This window comes from Mobula birostris, chromosome 7 (assembly GCF_030028105.1).
Source record: "Mobula birostris isolate sMobBir1 chromosome 7, sMobBir1.hap1, whole genome shotgun sequence".
NCBI classification, from domain to species: domain Eukaryota; kingdom Metazoa; phylum Chordata; class Chondrichthyes; order Myliobatiformes; family Myliobatidae; genus Mobula; species Mobula birostris.
This window is the reverse complement of record NC_092376.1, coordinates 2,015,148-2,034,440: the sequence shown is the minus strand read 5'-3', so window position 1 is coordinate 2,034,440 and position 19,293 is coordinate 2,015,148. Positions and strand designations below refer to the sequence as shown.

The 19,293-nt window shown below is 49.2% G+C and overlaps 2 protein-coding genes across 4 annotated transcripts in view; both read left to right on the top strand.

Annotated features, from left to right (window-relative positions):
* The window catches only part of hpxa (hemopexin a), a 39,169-nt gene extending 36,991 nt beyond the window's left edge, over window positions 1–2,178 (top strand). The window contains exon 10 of the mRNA XM_072262432.1: window positions 1,765–2,178. Coding sequence (XP_072118533.1) covers window positions 1,765–2,015 — 251 coding nt within the window. The 3' untranslated portion in view covers window positions 2,016–2,178. The remainder of the gene's footprint in view (window positions 1–1,764) is intronic.
* An 8,851-nt stretch (window positions 2,179–11,029) lies between these two features.
* apbb1 (amyloid beta (A4) precursor protein-binding, family B, member 1 (Fe65)) overlaps window positions 11,030–19,293 on the top strand; it is a 95,883-nt gene continuing 87,619 nt past the window's right edge. Inside the window, exons 1-2 of one of the 3 annotated variants that reach the window (XM_072262431.1) lie at window positions 11,030–11,104; window positions 16,989–17,703. In XM_072262431.1, coding sequence (XP_072118532.1) covers window positions 17,016–17,703 — 688 coding nt within the window. In that variant the 5' untranslated portion in view covers window positions 11,030–11,104; window positions 16,989–17,015. Of the gene's footprint in view, window positions 11,105–11,543; window positions 12,729–16,988; window positions 17,704–19,293 lie in introns of those variants that run through there. The other 2 variants (XM_072262429.1, XM_072262430.1) reach the window with 2 other exon arrangements.

The following is a 19,293-nucleotide window of genomic DNA, read 5'->3' as shown; positions in this document are numbered from 1 at the left end:
GATCTTCTGTCACCTACAAACTGACTCGCTACCTTTCCACTTCCTCATCCAAGTCAGTAAATTCACAAAGAGCAGGGGTACAGAACAGATTCCTACAGAACACCATTGGTCACCGGCCTCCAGGCAGAACATACTCCATCTAGGACAACATTTCTTCTGTAGTTCTGGGTCACCAGCCCGCCATCAAGGGGAGGTTCAGGGGCCTGTAGCCACACACACCCAGCATTTCAGGAACATCTTCGTTCCCTCCACCATCACATTTCTGAATGACCGAAGAACCCATGAATGCTATCTCAAAATTTCTTTTTCTTATTTTGATCTCTTTTTGCACCTCATTTAATTTATTTTAAATATGCATTTATGTAATTTTTAATCTTTATGATTATGTATTACAGTATACTGCTGCCACATAACAACAAGTTTTCACAACATACACTGGTGATATTAAACTCAATTCCGATTTGGATTTGGATTCTGACTTACTCTGCCTTCTATGGGCAAAAGCCAATTCTGAATCCACACAGCCAAGTTCCATTGGATCCCATACTTCCTGACTTTATCAATGACCTGGGGAATCTTATCAAACTTCTTATTAAAATGTATATACACCACATTCACTGCTCTACCATTATCAATGCGCTTTGTCACATCCTCAAATAATTCAATCAGGCTTGTGAGGCATGACCTGCCCCTCACAAAGCCATGCTGACCATCCCTAATCAAACCCTTCTTCTCCAAAAACTCATATACCCTGTCTCTGCCATGATCATAATAAATGGCGGTGCAGGCTCGAAGGGCTGAATGGCCTACTCCTGCACCTATTTTCTATGTTTCTATGTCCAACGCATCACCGGCACCAGCCTACCCACCATCAAGGATATACATACAGAAAGGTGCTGGAAGAGGGCCAGTAACATCATGAAGGATCCCACCCACCCTGCTCATGGACTGTTTGTCCCACTCCCATCAGGGAGGAGGCTAGGTAGCATCCACACCAGGAGTACCAGACTCAAAAACAGTTACTTTCCCCAAGCAGTAAGACTGATCAACACCTCTACCCACTAACCCACTCCTCCACCACTACTTAAGAATTCTGTCCAATAATCTTTCCACCATTATCCCCTACTCCCTTCTTGAACAAAGGAATGCCATTTGCCACCAGAATATTACCATTCTGATTGGATGGTGAGCTGCCTCAGGTGACCTGTGGTGTATTGAACTGCCCTGTGTGGCCAATAGCATGCTGGAATGACCCACAAGCCCAATGAAATGCCAGGGCACTCTACAGGTCCAATGGCATGCTGGAATGACCCACAAGGCTAATGAAATCCAAGACACTCTGCACGGCCAATGGCATGCTGGAATGACCCACAAGGCCAATGAAATGCCAGGACACTCTACAGGGCCAATGGCGTGCTGAAATGCCACAGCAGGTGTATGATATCCTGAAATGTTGTTGGTGGGATCTTGCCGTGAGCAGGTTGGGGAGCAGCTGATTGGCTGTGCAGGTTCTGCCGGGTACCAGAAGCTGGTTTGTTCTACCATCAGGGAGGAGGTACAGGAGCCTGAAGACACATACTCAAAGTTTTAAGAACAGCTTCTTCCCCTCTACCATCAAATATCCGAATGGAGAATGACTCCATGTATTATCATTTTTGTCTTTATGATTATGTACTGCCAGTGTTCTGCTGCCACAAAGCAAATGTCATGACATGTGTCAGTGATATTAAACCTAATTCTAACCCTCTCACTGTCCTGTTGCAGGGAACCACATGCGGGTTATCGATCTGAAGCAGAGCCCCAGGGTGCTGGGTGACGGAGTCCGCATTGGCCACCCGCAGGTGGACGGTGCAATGTGCAATCGTAGGGGCATCTATCTGTTCATTGGCACCCAGTACTACCAATACAACTCTCCGTCTGAGCTGAGTGCGTGGAAGAACCTTCCAGAGCCACGCAGCATCAAGGATGACTTTATGCATTGTTCGCGCAGAGGGACTCCATCCCACCATCGCTAACGGTGTCTGTCATAGGGTCTGATTCTGCAACAGCTCCCCTCCACGCCGGCCCGGTACAAGTATCCAGGACACCAGAGTGATCTGTCCCCAGTTCACACCAGGGTCACCAAGATTACAACGGCTTTGTGACTGATTTATTTGAATAAATTCAGCTCTGAGCAAACAGCTGTCACCTGTCTGTCATTTCCAACCCCCACTGGGCTCTTTCAGCCACATCTGGCCCAGGAACAGATCAGCCCGAGATCGGGACAAGCGAGGGATGAGGAAGTGGATGGTGTTGTCCACATTCAGATTAGGTTATTGTCATCTACACCTGGGTGCAATGAAGCTCCCTGTCCACGTGAATGGGCAGCACGGTAGTGTAATGCTTTACAGTACCAGTATCCTGGGTTCAATTCCCACTGTTGTCCATAAGGAGTTCTTCACATGACCATGTGGATTTCCTCTGGCTGCTCTGCTTTCCTCCCACATTCCAAAGACATACCACTAGTAGGTAATTGGGTGTAATTGGACGGCATGGGCTTGTTGGACTGGGAGGACGCATTACCGTGCTGCGTCTTTAAATCAATAAATAAACATTTAGGGCAGAGGGGATCAGATCGCGAGTCCAGCAGAGGGGATCTGTTCGCGAGTGCTGCAGAGGGGATCTGTTCGCGAGTGCTGCAGAGGGGATCTGTTCGCGAGTGCTGCAGAGGGGATCTGTTCGCGAGTGCGGCAGAGGGGATCAGTTCGCGAGTCCAGCAGAGGGGATCGCTTCACAAGTGCGGCAGAGGGGATTGGTTCACGAATCTGGCAGAGAGGATCAGTTCGCCAGTCCGGCAGAGGGGATCGGTTCGCCAGTCCGGCAGAGGGGATCGGTTCGCCAGTCCGGCAGAGGGGATTGGTTCACTAGTCTGACAGCAGAGACGATCGATTCCTGAGCCTGACGGCAATACTCTCCTCCAATCTCCTTAAAATGAGGCTCCCTTGTATTAGCCATTGCAGTCCTGGCATAAAGCCTCCATCTGTCCGCTCAATCTCCGCCTCTTATCAAAGTTCAAAGTAAAATTTATTATCAGAGTACATACATGTCATCACATACAACCCTGAGATTCTTTTTCTGTGGGCATACTTAGCAAATCTACAGAACAGTAACTGTACACAGGATCAGTGAACAAACTGTGCAAATGCAAATATAGATAAATAGCAACAAATAACAAGCATGAAATAACAACGTATAACAACCCTCAATATAATGACGTAACAGTCCTTAAATGAGAGTAGCTATCCCCTTTTGGTCAAGAGCCAGTTGATTGGGGGGAAGGAAGCTGGCGGTGCGAATCCAAAGGCACATGTACCTTCTACGTGACGGCAGCAGTGAGAACAGAGCGTGGCCCGAGTGGTGAGGGTCTCTGATGATGGATGCTGCTTTTCTCGTCAACGTTTCATTAGAAGTGCTCAACGGTTGGAAGGGCTTTACTGGTGATGTACTCAGCTGAATCCACTACCTTTTGCCTCACAGGCATTGGTGTTCCCACACCAGGCCGTAATGTATCCAGTCAGCACAGATCTGTACAAGATGGCCAATGTTTTCCATGACATGTTGAACCTCCACAGACTCCTGAGGAAGTAGAGGTGCTGTCGTGCTTTCATATTCTACACCTCTCATCTTTCTTCTCTTCAAAGAGAAGAGCCCCAGCTCGCACAGCCTCTCCTCATAAAACATGCTCTCTAATCCAAGCAGCATCCTGGTAAATCTCCTCTGCATCCTCTCTACAGCTTCCACATCCTTCCTATAATGAGGTGACCAGAACTGAACACGATACTGCGAGTATGGTCTAACCAGGGTTATAGAGCTGTAACATTACCTCACGGCTCTTGAACTCAGTCCCCTGACAAATGAATCCCAACACGCCATACTCCTTCTTAACCACCGTAACAACTTGTGTGGCAATTTTGAGGGACCTATGGGTGTGGAGCCCAAAATACCCCTGTTCCTCCACACTGCTAAGAATCCTGACATTTACCCTGTATTCTGCCTTCAAGTTCAACCTTCCAAAGTGAATCACTTCATACTTTCCTGTGGTGAATTCCATCTACCATTTCTCAGCTCAGGTCTGCATCCTGTCAATGTCCCTTTGAACCTACAAACAATCTTCTACGCCTCTCACAACTCCACCAACCTTGTGTCATTTATAAACTTACTAACCCACCCTTCCATTTCCTCATCCAAGTCATTTATAAAAATGACAAGGAGCAGGGGTCCCAGAACAGCTCCCCAGGAGCACCACTGGTCACCGAACTCCAGGCAGAATGTATTCCACCTAAAACCACCCACTGCCTTCTGTGGGCAAGCCAATTCCGATCCACACAGCCAAGATGGCTCCCTGGATGCCATGCCTCCTGACTTTCTGAATGAACCTATCGTGGGGAACCTTGACCAACACCTTACTAAAATCCATATCCCCACATCCACTGCTCTACCTTCATCAATTTCAGATTCGGATTCATTTACTTATCACTCAGACATTGAAACATTCAGTGAAATTCATCGTTTCCATCAACAACCAACACCACCCAACAATGTGCTGGGGGCAGCCTACAATTCTGGTGCCAAGAGATAAAAAATGTGCTTTGTCACATCCTCAACTAATGAACTAGGCTCTTGCGGCACAACCTGCCCCTCACAATGCTGACTATCCAGGAGAGTCACAAGAGGTCCAGGTACGATCTCTGGAAAGCCAACTCATGGGCAAAGTGGCAATTCAGCACTAACGTTGAATCAACAAAGGATGCTCGACAATTGTGGCGGAGTTTGAATACTATCACCTCTTATGAAGTCAAATCAAGCGACATGGACGAGAGCAGGGCTTCGCTTCCGGATGAGCTCAATGCTCACCTGTGCCCGCTTTGGCCATCAAATCATGAAGATACCATCAGGGACTCCCACATCTCCTGATGATTATAATATTTCAATCTTTGAGGCCAACGTGCAAGCAGCCTTCAAGGGGGTGAATCCACAAAAAGCATCCAGCCCAGATAGTTATCTGGCCAAGTATTAAAGACCTGCGTTGATCAACTGGCTGGAGTGTTCACTGAGATATTTAACCTCTCTCACCAGCAGTGTGTGATACCCATCTGCTTCAAGCAGGCTTCTATTATACAGGCGCCTGAGAAGAGCATGGTGACCTGCCTCAGTGACTCCAGCAGCACTTACATCCACAGTGACGAAGTGTTTTGAGAGGATGGCGATGAAACATATCAACTCCTGCCTTAGAAGCAATTCAGATCCACTCCAATTTGTCTTCTGGAGCAATGGGTCCACAGAAGATCCCATCTTGTAGGCTCTTACTCAACCCTGGAACATTTGGACAGCAAAGATGTATACATAAGGATAATCTTTATCAAGTACAGTTCAGCATTCAATACCATCATCCCTACAAAACATCAATAAGCTCCAAGACTTTGGCCTCAATACCTCCTTGTGCAATTGGATCCTTGATTTCCTCACTTGCTGATCCCAATCAGCATCAATATCTCCTCCACAATCCCCATCAGCACAGGCACACCACAAGGCTGCGTGCTTAGCCCCCTGATTTGCTCACTTATGACTGTGAGGCTAAGCATAGCTCTGAGCCAATTTCAAGTTAGCTGATGACAGCACTGACGTAGGCCGAATCAAAAGTGATGATGAGTCAGCATATGGGAGGCCTGGCTGAATGGTGTCATAAAAACAACCTCTTACTCAACATCAGCAAGTCCAAAGACCTGATTATTGACTTCAGGAGGAGGGAACCAAAGTCCCATGAGCCAATCCTCATCAGAGGATCAGAGGTGGAGAGGGTCAGCGACTTTAAATTCCTCGGTGTTATCATTTCAGAGAATCTGTCCTGGGCCCAGCATGTAAGTGTGATTACAAAGAAAGCACAGCAACTTCTCTATTTCCTTAAGAGTTTGTGGAGATTCGTCACGACATCTAAAACTTTGACAGACTTCTATAGATGAGAGTGGTGGACAGCTTACATCACGGTCTGCTACGGAAACGCCTACGCCCTTGAATGGAAAAGCCGACAAAAAGTAGAGGATTCAGCCCAAAACCCTCCCAACCATTGAGCACATCCACGTGAAATGATGTTGCAGGAAAAGATCATCCATCATCAAGGATCCCATCACCCAGAACATGCTCTCTTCTCACTGCTGCCATCAGGGGGTGGGGGGAGCTACAGGAGCCTCAGGACACTCACCTCCAGGTTTGAAGCCTCAACCATCAGGCCCTTAAACCAAAGGAAATAACTTCACTCGGCCCATCACTGAACTGTTCCCACAACCTATTGACTCACTTACAACCACTCTTCACCTCATCTTTTTGATCTATTTAAAAAATGTATTTATTATTATCATTTCTTCTTTTTGTATTTGCACAGTTTGTTGTCTTCTGCACTCTGGTTCATCCCCCTAGTTGGACAGCCTTTCATTGATCCGGTTATGGTCATTTATTGAGCACGCTTGCAAGAAAATGAACCTCAGGTTGGGCGTGATGACATAAATTTGCTTTGAATGCTATGCCTCTCCAAATTCCTACTTACTTACTTAAGCCCATCACCCCAGAGTCCTCAGTCCAGGGCCAGTCTTTCAAATTGTCGCTGCCAGGGATGGGGTCTTTGGAGCTTTGGATGGCATTTCTGTTGCTCTGGGTTTTTATGGGATGGGGCTGCTAGCCTCATTTACAACCCTCCTCCTTCCACAGCCGGGCTTGGGACCATCCATGACAGAGTTTTCAAATGCCTAAAGGAAATGAAAAGAGGGAAATGGAATTTAATGCGTGGAAGTGTGAGCTAATGCAGGAGAAATGCAGAAAGGGAGGGAAACAGGATGTGACAGGACATAGAACATGGAGCAGTACAGCACAGGAACAGGCCATTCAGCCCACAGTGTTGTGCTAAACCAATTACATTAGTAATCAAATGGACAACTAAATTAATCTCTTCTGTCCATACGATGTCCATATCCTTCAATTTTCCTCACATTCATCTGCCTGATTGTTTCTTAAAAGTCTCTAATGTATCTGTCTCTACCCCCACCCCAGGCAGCACATTCCAGGCACCCACCACTCTGAGTAAAAATCTTACCCCTCTCACCTTAAATGCATGGCCTCTGGTATTAGACATTTCAACCCTGGGAATAAGATACTGTCTGTCTACTCTATCTATGTCTCCCATAATCATATAAACCTCCGTCACATCTCCCTTCAGCCTCCGCTGCTCCAGAGAAAACAACCCAGGTTTGTCCAACCTGACATGCCCTCTAATCTAAGCAGGATCCCGGTGAACCTCTTCTGCACCCTCCAAATGAGGAGAATGAGAGAGGGGCTCTGGGGACTGAGTGAACGAGACACAGGGAGGATGTTCCTGACAACAGAACTGGGAATCACTCCCTCAGGATATCGAGAATGCTGTTTAGAGCCAGGAACAGGAGAAAGTACTTCACCCCCGGGGGGGGGAGAGAACCTGTGGAATTCTCCCCACACAAGGTGGAGGAGGCCACTCTGAATGTTGAGGAAGAAGTCAATTATGTTGTCAAGGGGATTAAGGGAGATGGGAGAAGATGGTGAAGTGGAAGTGAGCCTGACTGTGAGAAATGTCATCTTCCTGTGTCTGTGAAATGAGTATTTAGCTGTAGTCACCCTTTGAAAGCCCTTTTGTCCAATCCCAATTATTTCTTAATGGAGACACCTCTCTAAAATATTTCACATCTCAACAATAGGGTTCAAATTCAAATTTTTTTTTAGATTATGAGGACACGCAGTCCTCTTTTATTATCATTTAGTAATGCATACATTAAGAAATGATACAACTCGTTCCTCTAGAATGATATCACAGAAACACAAGACAAACCAAGACTAAAAAAAAAACTGACAAAAACCACATAATTATAACATATAGTTACAACAGCGCAAAGCAATACCGTAATTTGATAGAAGAACAGACCATGGGCACGGTAAAAAAAAGTCTCAAAGTCTCTCGAAAGGCCCAACATCTCACTCAGACGGTAGAAGGAAGAAAACTCTCCCTGCCATGAGCTTCCAGCGCCGCAAACTTGCCGATGCAGCACCCTGGAAGCACCCGACCACAGTCCGACTCCGAAAACTTCCAGCCTCCGACCAGTTCTCTGGCACTGAGCACCATCTCTGCTGAGCGCTTCCACTCTGGCCCTGGCAACAGGCAATAGGCAAAGTCAAGGATTTGGGGCCTTCTCCTCTGGAGATTCTCGATCACACAGTAGCAGCGGCAGTGAAGCGGGCATTTCAGAAGTTTCTGCAGATGTTCCTCTGTGCTCCTCACGGCTGTCTCCATCAAATGCAGATTGTGCACGGCCCCCTACTTCACAAATACGATATCAATTCAGAACGGCCGCTGCGCCGTGTCACACCGCCATCTTCTCCTCCCCTCCTTTAATTGTTATTCAACTACATCCACGAATACAGCCAAACAAAATAGTGTTCCAAAAGACATAGGAGCAGAATTAGGCCATTCAGCCCATCGAGTCTGCTCTGTCATTCCATCATGGCTGATCCTGGATCCCACTCAACTCCACACACCTGCCTTCTCGCCAAATCCTTGGACACCTGACCAAACAGGAAATGGTCAGCTTCCACCTTAAATATACCCACGGACTTGGCCTCCACTGCAGTCCACAGCATTCCACAGATCCACTACACTCTGGCTAAAAAAAATTCCTGCTTACCTCTGTTCTCAAAGGTTGCCTCTCAAATTTGAGGCTGTGCCCTCTAGTTCTGGATACCACCACCACAGGAGACATCCTCTCCACCCGATCTAGTCCTTTCAACAGTTAGTAGGTTTCAATGAGATCCCCACGCATTCTTCTAATTTCCAGCGAGTACAGGCCCAAAGCTGACAAACGTTCCTCATATGTTAACCCCTTTATTCCTGGAATCATCCTCATGAACCTCCTCTGGACTCTTTCCAATGACAACACGTGCTTTCTGAGATATGGGGCCCAAAACAGTTGACAATGTTCCAAGTGCAGCCTGACTAGTGTTTGATAAAGGCTCAGCATTATCTCCTTGCTTTTATATTCTATTCCCTTTGAGATACATGGTTCCTCCAGGGTCAAGGTGCAAAGCATAGTACGAATAACATATAGTTACGACAGCAGAAAAACAAAGCACAAAAGATAACATGGCCCATTCCCTGGTGATTGATGGTGTATGGGAGGCCCTCATCCAGCTTGTCTTCCAACGAGGGAACACTGAAGGGCAGGACCCAACTGAGCACGGACTCCAGCACGCCTGCTGTGCCTCTGCTCTTTTCCACACCACGTCAGCGTCTCCTCTCCTGGGTGGCTGCATCAGGCGACCTGGCGGCACGAGGGCCTGGACCACGCAACCACCAAGCAGATGCCGCTCCTCCGCCAAGTCTCACCAATGGACCAGTGAACCGCCAGTGCAGTATTCTACAAGCAGCAGTAAAGCAAGCCCCTTTCCTCCCTCCAGTCCCCCGTCCCATCTCCTGCCTATACACACACACAGTCCCTTAAACAATGATAAAACAAGTGCCTTTCCTCCCTCCAGTCCCCCGTCCCATCTCCAGCCTGTACACACACACACAGTCCCTTAAACAATGATAAAACAAGCGCCTTTCCTCCCTCCAGTCCCCCGTCCCATCTCCGGCCTATACTCATACACAGTCCCTTAAACAATGATAAAACAAGCGCCTTTCCTCCCCTATCTTCTCACCTACCATTCTGGTTAGCCTGATGGAATTAAATCCAGCCACCCAATTCTGATTTTATTTTGCACTTCACAACTGTCTGCGTTTGAAGCACTGATTGCCATATAGCACCAGGTTCTTCCTTTGCTGTCTACCCTCAATTTAACTCGCTGCCATTCCTCAGTGCACCTCTCCTTACCCCATCCCTCCCTTCCCACATCTGATTTATCCTCTAAAATCTGCGTCTTCGTCTCTCCCTCTCATTACCTCCCTCACTCACCCACTTTCTCTGCATCCTCCCCTTCCCTATCTCCATGGAGGAGCACATAAGCAGCTCCTCCGTGGAGGGGTAGGAGCACCGAGTTTCTGGGAGGGCTCATAACGGAAAATCTCAGCTAATACCACAACACCATCTCTCCACAGCAGTGTCGCCACTTCCTGAGGAGATTGAGGTGAGCGAGGCTCCTCCCCCCCACCCCATTCTAACCATGTTTTACAGGAGCACCATTGAGTGTCCTGACTAGACACTCATTGTCAATTACGGGAATGGCAAGGTATCTTACCGGGAAACCCTGCTGACAGGATTGATCGGGGTCTCTTCCACCCACGAGAGATATTTATCAAGAGCGCTGCCCTTAACATCATCAATGATCTCTCTCATTCGCCCAACAATCTCTTTGACCGCTCTTCACCATCAGGCAGGAGGTACCACAGTATCAGGACAAGAACTGTAGGATGGGAAACAGCTTCTTCCCCCAGGCCATAAGACTGCTGAACTCCCTGCCACCACCCAGGTCTCATCACGTACGAACTGCCAGCAGTACTATACTGTTTACTTTGTAACTTGCACCGCAAATGCACCTCATACTAAACGTCAACCTTCTGGGATATGCCGTTTGCGGTAATGTTACATTACGTGTCGTGTGTGAGTTATATGCATCGTGTTATTGAGTGAGTGAGACACAACGCGGCACAGGCTGCACCGGCCCACCGAGACGCGCCGCCCGCCAACCTACCTACTAACCCCAGCCTAATCACCCGACCATTTACAATGGCCATTTAGTGCGTCCTTGAACTGTGGGAGGACAAGAAGACAGCTCCGGAGGAATGTTGTTTCATTTGGTGGTATACATGTCTGAATGAAAATGAACTTGAACTTCTTCCCTCCATCCCCACCCCCCGCAATTCCACTTCTCCCCCTCTCCCGCTTCCCTCACTCTCACTGCGCAGGCGCGCCCTCACCAACATGGTGTCCTGATATTCCCGAGTTCCCGAAAAACGGAAACACTCTTCCTGTACCCCGGAAACGCTCTGACGTCAGGCGAGTCCGTCCGGAGATGGACCGAAGATAAACACAGAGGAAGAGAGGCGGAGGGAGAGGTAAAGGGGGAGGGGGAGGGAAAAGGTATGGGGGGGAGGAGGAGGAGGAGGCGGCTGGCAGGGAGAGTCGCCTCCCCCCTCCACAGACCCCAACCCATCATCTCATTCCCCACCCCCAGACTCCCTAACCCCTTAGCTTCATCGCTCCGACACCCTCCTCTCATACCCCTCATCTACTTCCCCCTCCCCTCACCTACTTCCCCCTCCCCTCATCTACTTCCACTTCCCCCTCCCCTCACCTACTTCCACTTCCCCCTCCCCTCACCTACTTCCCCCTCCCCTCACCCACTTCCCCTCATCTACTTCCCCCTCCCCATCTACTTCCCCCTCCCCATCTACTTCCCCTCCCCATCTACTTCCCCTTCCCCTCATCTACTTCCCCTCCTCTCATACCGTCTTCTCTCATACCCCTCATCTACTTCCCCTTCCCCTCATTTACTTCCCCTCCCCTCGTTTACTTCCCCCCTCATCTACTTCCCCTCCCCATCTACTTACCCTCCCCTCATCTTCCCTTCTCTTACTCCTCCTGCTCTCACTCCTCCCATCACTCTCCCCCGTATTTCCTCCCTTATTCCTTTCCCTCTCCTTCTCTTCTCATCCCTCCCTCCCATCCTTTCACCCCCTCACCCTGTCTCCCTTCAGCCCGTCCTTTTGTCATTACCCTCCTGTCTCTCCTCTCACCACCTCCCTTCCTGTCCCATCCTCCTTCCCCTCCTGTTTCCCCTCACCCACTCTGTGTTATCCTCCCCCTTCCCCTCCTATCCACCATAACCCCCCACCTTTCAACCCCTCATACCCCACCCTCTCCCTTCTTGTAGTTTTCCCCCCCTCCACTTCCCTCATTGTACCCCCTCTCTTCATGCTATCACCCCTCTCACCTCTGACCCCTCTCTCCACCCCCCCCTCAGGCCATCACCCCTCTCTCCATCCCCACCCTCAGGCCGTCAACCCCCCTCACCTCTGCCCTCACCCCATCCTCAAACCCCTGTCCAATTTCCCCATCCTCCCACTGCAGAACCTTCCCCCACTCCTCTCTCACTCAGGACCCAGCCTCCAGCCTCATCTCATTCCCCTACCCTCTAAATCCCCAGCCCCAGCCCACTGTCCATTCTGACCCCACACAACCTTCCCCATCTTCCTCCCCCTCATTCCCCATTCTCAACCCAGCACTACCTGTAACCCTCAGTCCAACCCACTCCCCTCGCTGGGACCCCTGGCGCCTACCGCTCCCCCAGCCTGCCCCAGCTCCCACACATCTCTGTCCCCCAAACCTCACCTGAACGAGTTCTGAGCTGTTAGGTGTTGATCGATTTGGAGGGGAAGGAGTTAGCTGCAACACAGGGAGGGGTGGGCTTGGATTTTCCTATTGCTCCAGTCCGGAGCGAATGAGGAGGAGTGAGATCCCGTGAGCAGCATCGCAGCCCTCAGTCCGCGCGAACGCGAGCAGTGAGCAGGTGCAGGCAGCTCACGCCTCTGATTTGAAGGGATGGGGTGTCTGCGAACGTGTTTGTGTGTGAGCAACTGGAGCTTCCTACCCGGAGCGGGGGTCCGGGCTGAAGCGAGGGGTCGGAGAGGGAGAGATGGAGCGGAGAGTCGTCCCTGGAGCCAGAGGGCTGAGGAGCAGGTCTGTTTGCTACTGATGTGATGCGGAGGGTGGCAGCTGGTGGGGAGAGGATGGTGTCGCGCCTGTGTTGCCAAATTCAGTGTCTGACTAAAGTCTAATTGTCACATTCTGACAGGCGGCACTTGTGTAGGAACAAACTGTGTATCTGTCGAGCAGCAGCACGTTTACAATAATGCGCCTACCTTCTTCAAAAATGATTTTCAAACCGTGGCTCTTGAACTTTGGGGCAGCCATTTTAACAAATCAAGCATCTGCCAAGATTAAAGCCAACTGGGGATGTGGGGGGTAAATAACTGCCCCAGTCACTGATTTTAATGTTCTGTAACGCTTTGAGAAAGTGTTTGTGGGGTTGAATCGCTTCGGCCGAGATAGAGAGAGAAGATGGCTCCTCCTTTAATGTTTCACACAGACTGGGTGATCAGTTGGAGTAAACGAGGCAGTTTCCAATCTCATTTTTGGTGCTTTATTTTAGAGAGAATAAAGTTTCCCCTACACTCTCCTGTCACTGGGACAGAATGGGTTAAGCATTGTAACACTTCCCCTAAACTCTCCTGTCACTCCCAGCACAGGGACAGAATGGGTTAAGCATTGTAACACTTCCCTAAACTCTCCTGTCACACAATCCCAGCACAGGGACAGAATGGGTTAAGCATTGTAACACTTCCCCTAAACTCTCCTGTCACTTCCAGCACAGGGACAGAATGGGTTAAGCATTGTAACACTTCCCCTAAACTTGCTTGTCACACAATCCCAGCACAGGGACAGAATAGGTTAAGCATTGTAACACTTCCCCTAAACTTGCTTGTCACACAATCCCAGCACAGGGACAGAATGGGTTAAGCATTGTAACACTTCCCTAAACTCTCCTGTCACTTCCAGCACAGGGACAGAATGGGTTAAGCATTGTAACACTTCCCCTAAACTTGCTTGTCACACAATCCCAGCACAGGGACAGAATGGGTTAAGCATTGTAACACTTCCCCTCATCTCTCCTGTCACAGAATCCCAGCACAGGGAGTGCACAGGTCAGACACAGAATGCTGATCCACGTGCAGGGAATGAGGATTCAAACACTTGTGATCTGGAAATTTGAATTAAAAATCAAACCTGCTGTGAACAGTCAGCAGGTCAGAGAGCATCTGTCCGTTTCAAGCTGGACAACTCAGTCCTCCCTCCAAGATGGGGCAGTATGGGTTAGTTAGAGAGCACATCTCCCTCTACACTATCAGATCAGCTGTCAGTTTTCCAGGTATCCCAATCATTCCAGGTTTTCTCCATCAGAAATGATCAGAAGCGACCCGCACCCCCCCCCCCGCGGGTCCAAAGGAAGCTTGCAGGAATGACCCTGGGCATGAAAGAGTTAATATGGGGAGTGTTTGCCTCAGGGCTTGTGCACGCTGGAATTTAGAAGAATGAGGAGAGATCTCATTGAAACCTATCAAACACAGAAAGGTCCAGGTAGAGTGGATGTGGAGAGGATGTTTCCCGAGTGGAGCAGTCTGGGACCAGAGACCACTGACTCAGAATAGCAGGGACGTTCACTTAGAACCAAGGTGAGGAGGAATTTTTTTAACCAGAGGGTAGTGAATCTGTGGAATTCATTGCCACAGACGGCTATAGAGGTCAAGTCATTATGTACATTTAAAGCGGAGGTTGATAGTTCTGGATTAATCAGGGCATCAAAAGTTATGGGAAGAAGGCAAGAGAATGGGGTTGAGAGGGATAATAAATCAGCCATAAAGGAATGACGCAACGGACTTGATGGGCCAAATGGCCTCGTTCTGCTCCCGTGTCTTATGGTCAGTTCCCTTACCAAGCTGATGAGATAGTGTATTGGTGCTCACACTGACAGAGGGCGTTGCCACTGTCGAGGCTGTGGTGCTGAGAATGATGGCAGAGAGTCTTGTGTACACCGCAGTCCGCCCTGCCATCAGACACCCGCTCGTGTTAATCCTTACTTAATCCCACTTCCTGTAGAAACTTTATCCCATGGTAGAGGCAGAGGTTGAAGCTGAGAATAGTTAAAGCCAGGGTATTAAAATCTTGCTGTGTACAAAGGCCATGGCGGCCGCCAGTGTTCCCCTTGATTTCCTGGCCGTTTTCCGACCAGTGAACGCTGTTGATAGTCATTGTGTTCAGCTGTGGGCTGCTGGGGCCTGCATAGTGTTCCTGTGCTGTTTGCTCTTGTGTTCTACCACAGGGTATAGTTTTAAGGGAAGAGGGGGGAATTTTATCAGGCAAAAGTTTTTACTGCACAGAGAGTAGTGGGTGTGTGGAATGTGCCTTCAGGGAGGTAGTGGAAGGAGATGTGATGGTGGTGTTTACCAGTGGTCACCAACCACCGGGCCACGGACCGGTACCAGGCCGCGAGGAAACTGTGTGAGTCAGTTGCACCTTTCCTCATTCCTTGTCACGCACTGTTGAACTTGAACAAAGGGTTGCCAACTGTCCCGTATTTGCTGGGACATCCTGAATATTGAGCTAAATTGGTTTGTCCCATATGGGACCGCCCTTGACCCGTATTTCCCTGCTAAGGTAGAGCGTTCTTATGAAACCTTTCGTGCTGAAATGGCGTGAAGCGAAGAAGCAATTACCATTAATTTATATGGAAAAAATTTTTGAGCATTCCCAGACCCAAAAAATAACCTACCAAATCATACCAAATAACACATAAAACCCAAAATAACACTAACATACAGTAAAAGCAGGAATGACAGGATAAATACACAGCCTGTATAAAGTAGAAATAATGTATGTACAGTGTAGTCGGGAAGATGAAGGCAAAACCAATTTGTGGGGGGAAAAATCGACATGTAGGCACGTATGCACACACAGGTGCCCACACGAGGCTTCATGGTCATGGTAGTCTTTCCTGGGGTAAAGTGTCCCGGGATTTGACTGCTACTTTTGCCCCTTATTTGGGAGTGAGAAAGTTGGCAATCCTAAAGGCTGATTTATACTTCTGCATCAACTCGACACCGTAGGGTAGCCGCGAACCCTACGCAGTGCCTACACGGATCCCTACGCCGCAGCCTGACACACACCTCTCCCAAAATGTAACTACGTGTTGCGGCAATGCAGACTGCAACAACTGTGATTGGTCTGCTTGGTAGCATCGCTTTTCCTCCTACGCTGCAGTAGCTTCCCATTGGGCGACTGAAGGGCGGGGGAGGAACTCTGGCTGCAATGCTTTCCATACCTCCGAAATTATGGAAGACACATTTCGCTTTCACGAAGAAAGACGCTCGCTTGTTTACCTGGAGAAAGACTACCATGACCATGAAGCCTTGCACAGGCAGGTGTGTGTGCACGCGCGACGTGCCTGAATTGCAGAGCGACGCAGACACACCAACGCACAAGTATAAATGCTCACAACGCGCGTAGGTCACTTGCGTAGGTTGCGGCGTCGAGTTGACACAGAAGTATAAATCAGCCTTAACTGTAAAAGACACATTGAGGTGAGCTTAACCCTACTTGAACACCCCCCCACCCCATCGGCAGGTCCTCAAGAATATTGTCAATACTAAACCAGTCCGCGGTGCGAAAAAGGTTGGGGACCCCTGGTGTTTACAACGCTGTTAGACAGACACGTCAACAGGCAGGCAATGGAATCTGAAATCGGTTTATTATAGTCACGTTTACAGTGAAGAGGTTGTCGTACATACTGTTCATACAGATCAAATTACTACACAGTGTATTGAGGTAGAATAAGGTAAAGCAATAGCATACTGCAGAATAAAGTGTTACAGAGGAAGTGCGGTGCAGGCAGACAATACGATACAAGGTCAAAACAAGGTAGATTGTGAGGTTAGAGTCCAATTTATTGTATCAGGGGACTAAAGTAGTTTTATAACAGTGTGATAGAAGCGACCTTTGTGCCTGGTGGTATGTGCTTTAAGGTTTTATATCAGCTGCCCAGCGGGAGAAGGGAGAAGAGAGGAAGTCCGGGGTGGCTGGGGGTTTTGATTATGTTGGCTGCTTTACTGAGGCAGTGAGGAGTGTAGACAGAGTCTGTGGAGGGGAGGCTGGTTCCTGTGACGCGCTGAGCTGTGTCTCCATCTCTCTGCAGTTTCCTGCGAGGGATGGGGATCGTACAGGGAGATGTGTAGCTACAATTGCCGTCATGCTCAGTACAGACACGAGGGTTTAGGGGCTTGTTCCTATACCATACTCTTCGGTTTTGGGAAATCGCAGGCCGTGTTATCAGCGGGGTGAGCGGCCTTCTGCAACACCGTCCTAACGTTCTGCTCTGTTCCGCAGAGTGATCCAGGGACCTCGTCAGCCGCCATGGCAAACCAGACCGACGTGGTCAACGTGAATGGCTGCATGGCTCCTTCGCTGACCCTTGACTTGCGGTCCTCCCACAATGAGCTGCTCAATGCGGACCTGAGACGCTGCGGCCAACCCAAGGGCCGCAAGGTCTACGCATCAACGGACCTGCAGGCCGCCATGGGGCTGGCTGCGGACGCCAACTCCAAGTGGGTGAAGGACGGGCGGAACCAGATGCGCAAGGCGGCAGAGCACGAGAGACAGGACCAGAACCGCAACATCACCAGCAAGGGAGGAGAAGAGGGGGACGCGGTGAGCAAGGACCAGGCACCATCTCCGGCCAAGGTTGCTGAGCCTGTCCCCAGCAGGAGTAACGGTTTCCTCAGTTACTACATGGGGCTAGAGTTGTCCCTGGAGGGCACATCCCAGAACCTGGACACTCAGCAATCCTCACACCTCTACCTGCATCGAGGGGATGCTGAGAGCTGCCCGGTGCAGGCGAGAGCACAGCTCACTGCGAATGGGGAGCAAACAGCAGCAGATGCCGGCCACAGTAGGTTGGACCTTCCCCTGGAGGGCCCCTCCGACGACAGGAAGGGATCCTGCCTCTTCTTCGGGATGAGGAATACCGCCGCTAGCGACGAAGACTCCAGCTGGACCAGCCTGTCCCAGGGCAGTGTGTCCTGGAGTTCACCCGACGACATTGGTAAGGAACAGCTCGGGGCAGTACTGGGCACAGTAACCAGGGAGGTTGTGGCCGTGGTAACTGCAATGGTTGCGGAAGCTACAACCAGCTAATAATGGACTCGAACCATCTCGCCCATGCCAGACTGTTATTCTGCCTAGTCCCATTGACCCACACCTGGACCATAAGTCTTCATACTCCTCCCATCCAAATTTCTCCAAATTACTTATCCAAATTCCTCTTAGATATTGAAATCGAGCCTGCATCCACCACTTACACTGGTAGCTTGTTCTACGTTCTCACCACCCTCTGAGTGAACTACCCTTAAACATTAAACACACTCTCCCCTTAAACATTTACACCTTTCACCCTTACCTATGACCTCTAGTTTTGGTCTCACCCAATCTCAATGGAAATTTTGTTTAAATATTAGCTTTAATTGGCACATGTACGTCAGACATACAGTAAAATGTGTCGTTTGCGACACAGTGCTGGGGGCAGCCCACAGGTGTCACCGTGCTTTCAGCACCATCATAGCGTGCCCACAACTTACTAACCTTCCCCGTACGACTTCGGAATGTGGGAATGTACAAACTGCTTACAGACAGCAGTGGGAATTGAACCCCAGTCTTACAGTTGCCACTGTAAAGTGTCATGCTACTATGCTTGATTGCATTTAATCCTCATCTAATCCCTCAATTTGTGGTTCTGTTACCCTGCACCCCTCCCGGCACCCACCTGCACCTGGGACAGGACTGACTGGGAAGCCCAACAGCTTGCTACAGCCCCTTGCAAACAAACCTATCTTCTTGCCTGTCCATTTCCACATACTCTGTATAGGGAAGTGAGAGAGTTGAAAGGAGGTCCATGAGAATGATTTCTAGAATGAAAAGGTTAATGTATGATGAACATCTGATGGATCTCGATTTACTCGCTGGGGTTTAGAAAAATAAAGGAGTATCTCATTTAAACCGAAAGTTCTAGACAGAGTGAACATGGAAAGGATGTTTCCAATAGTGGGAGGGTCTAGGACCAGAGGGTACAGACTCAGAATAGAGAGATGTCTGTTTCGAACAGAGATGAGGAAGAATTTCTTCAACTAGAGGGTGGTGAATCTGTGGAATTCATTGCTACAGTTGGCTGTGGAGGCCAAGTCATTGTGTATATTTAAAGCAGAGATTGATAGGTTCTTAGTAAGGGTATCAACTGTTATAAGAGAAGGCAGAAGAATGGGGTTGAGAGGGATAATAAATCAGCCATGATGGAATGGTGGAGCAGACTTGATGGGCAAAATGCCAAATTCTACCCCTATGTCTTAATATCTTATAGGCTATATCTGTAACCATGCCACAGCCTGTTGATTTAACAGCGTCCTTCACCATCACTGTGAGCGAACACCCCATTCCCTGTCGATCTAACGATCTCCTGTATCATCACTGTGTGGGGAGACACCCCATTCCCTGTCGATCTAACAATGTCTTATATCATCACTGTGTGGGGAGACACCCCGTTCCCGGTTGATCGAACCACATCCTTCACCGTCACCGTGTGGGGTGCTGTTCCGTTCCCGGCTGATAATGCGCTTTCTCATCACAGTGTAGTGAGACATCC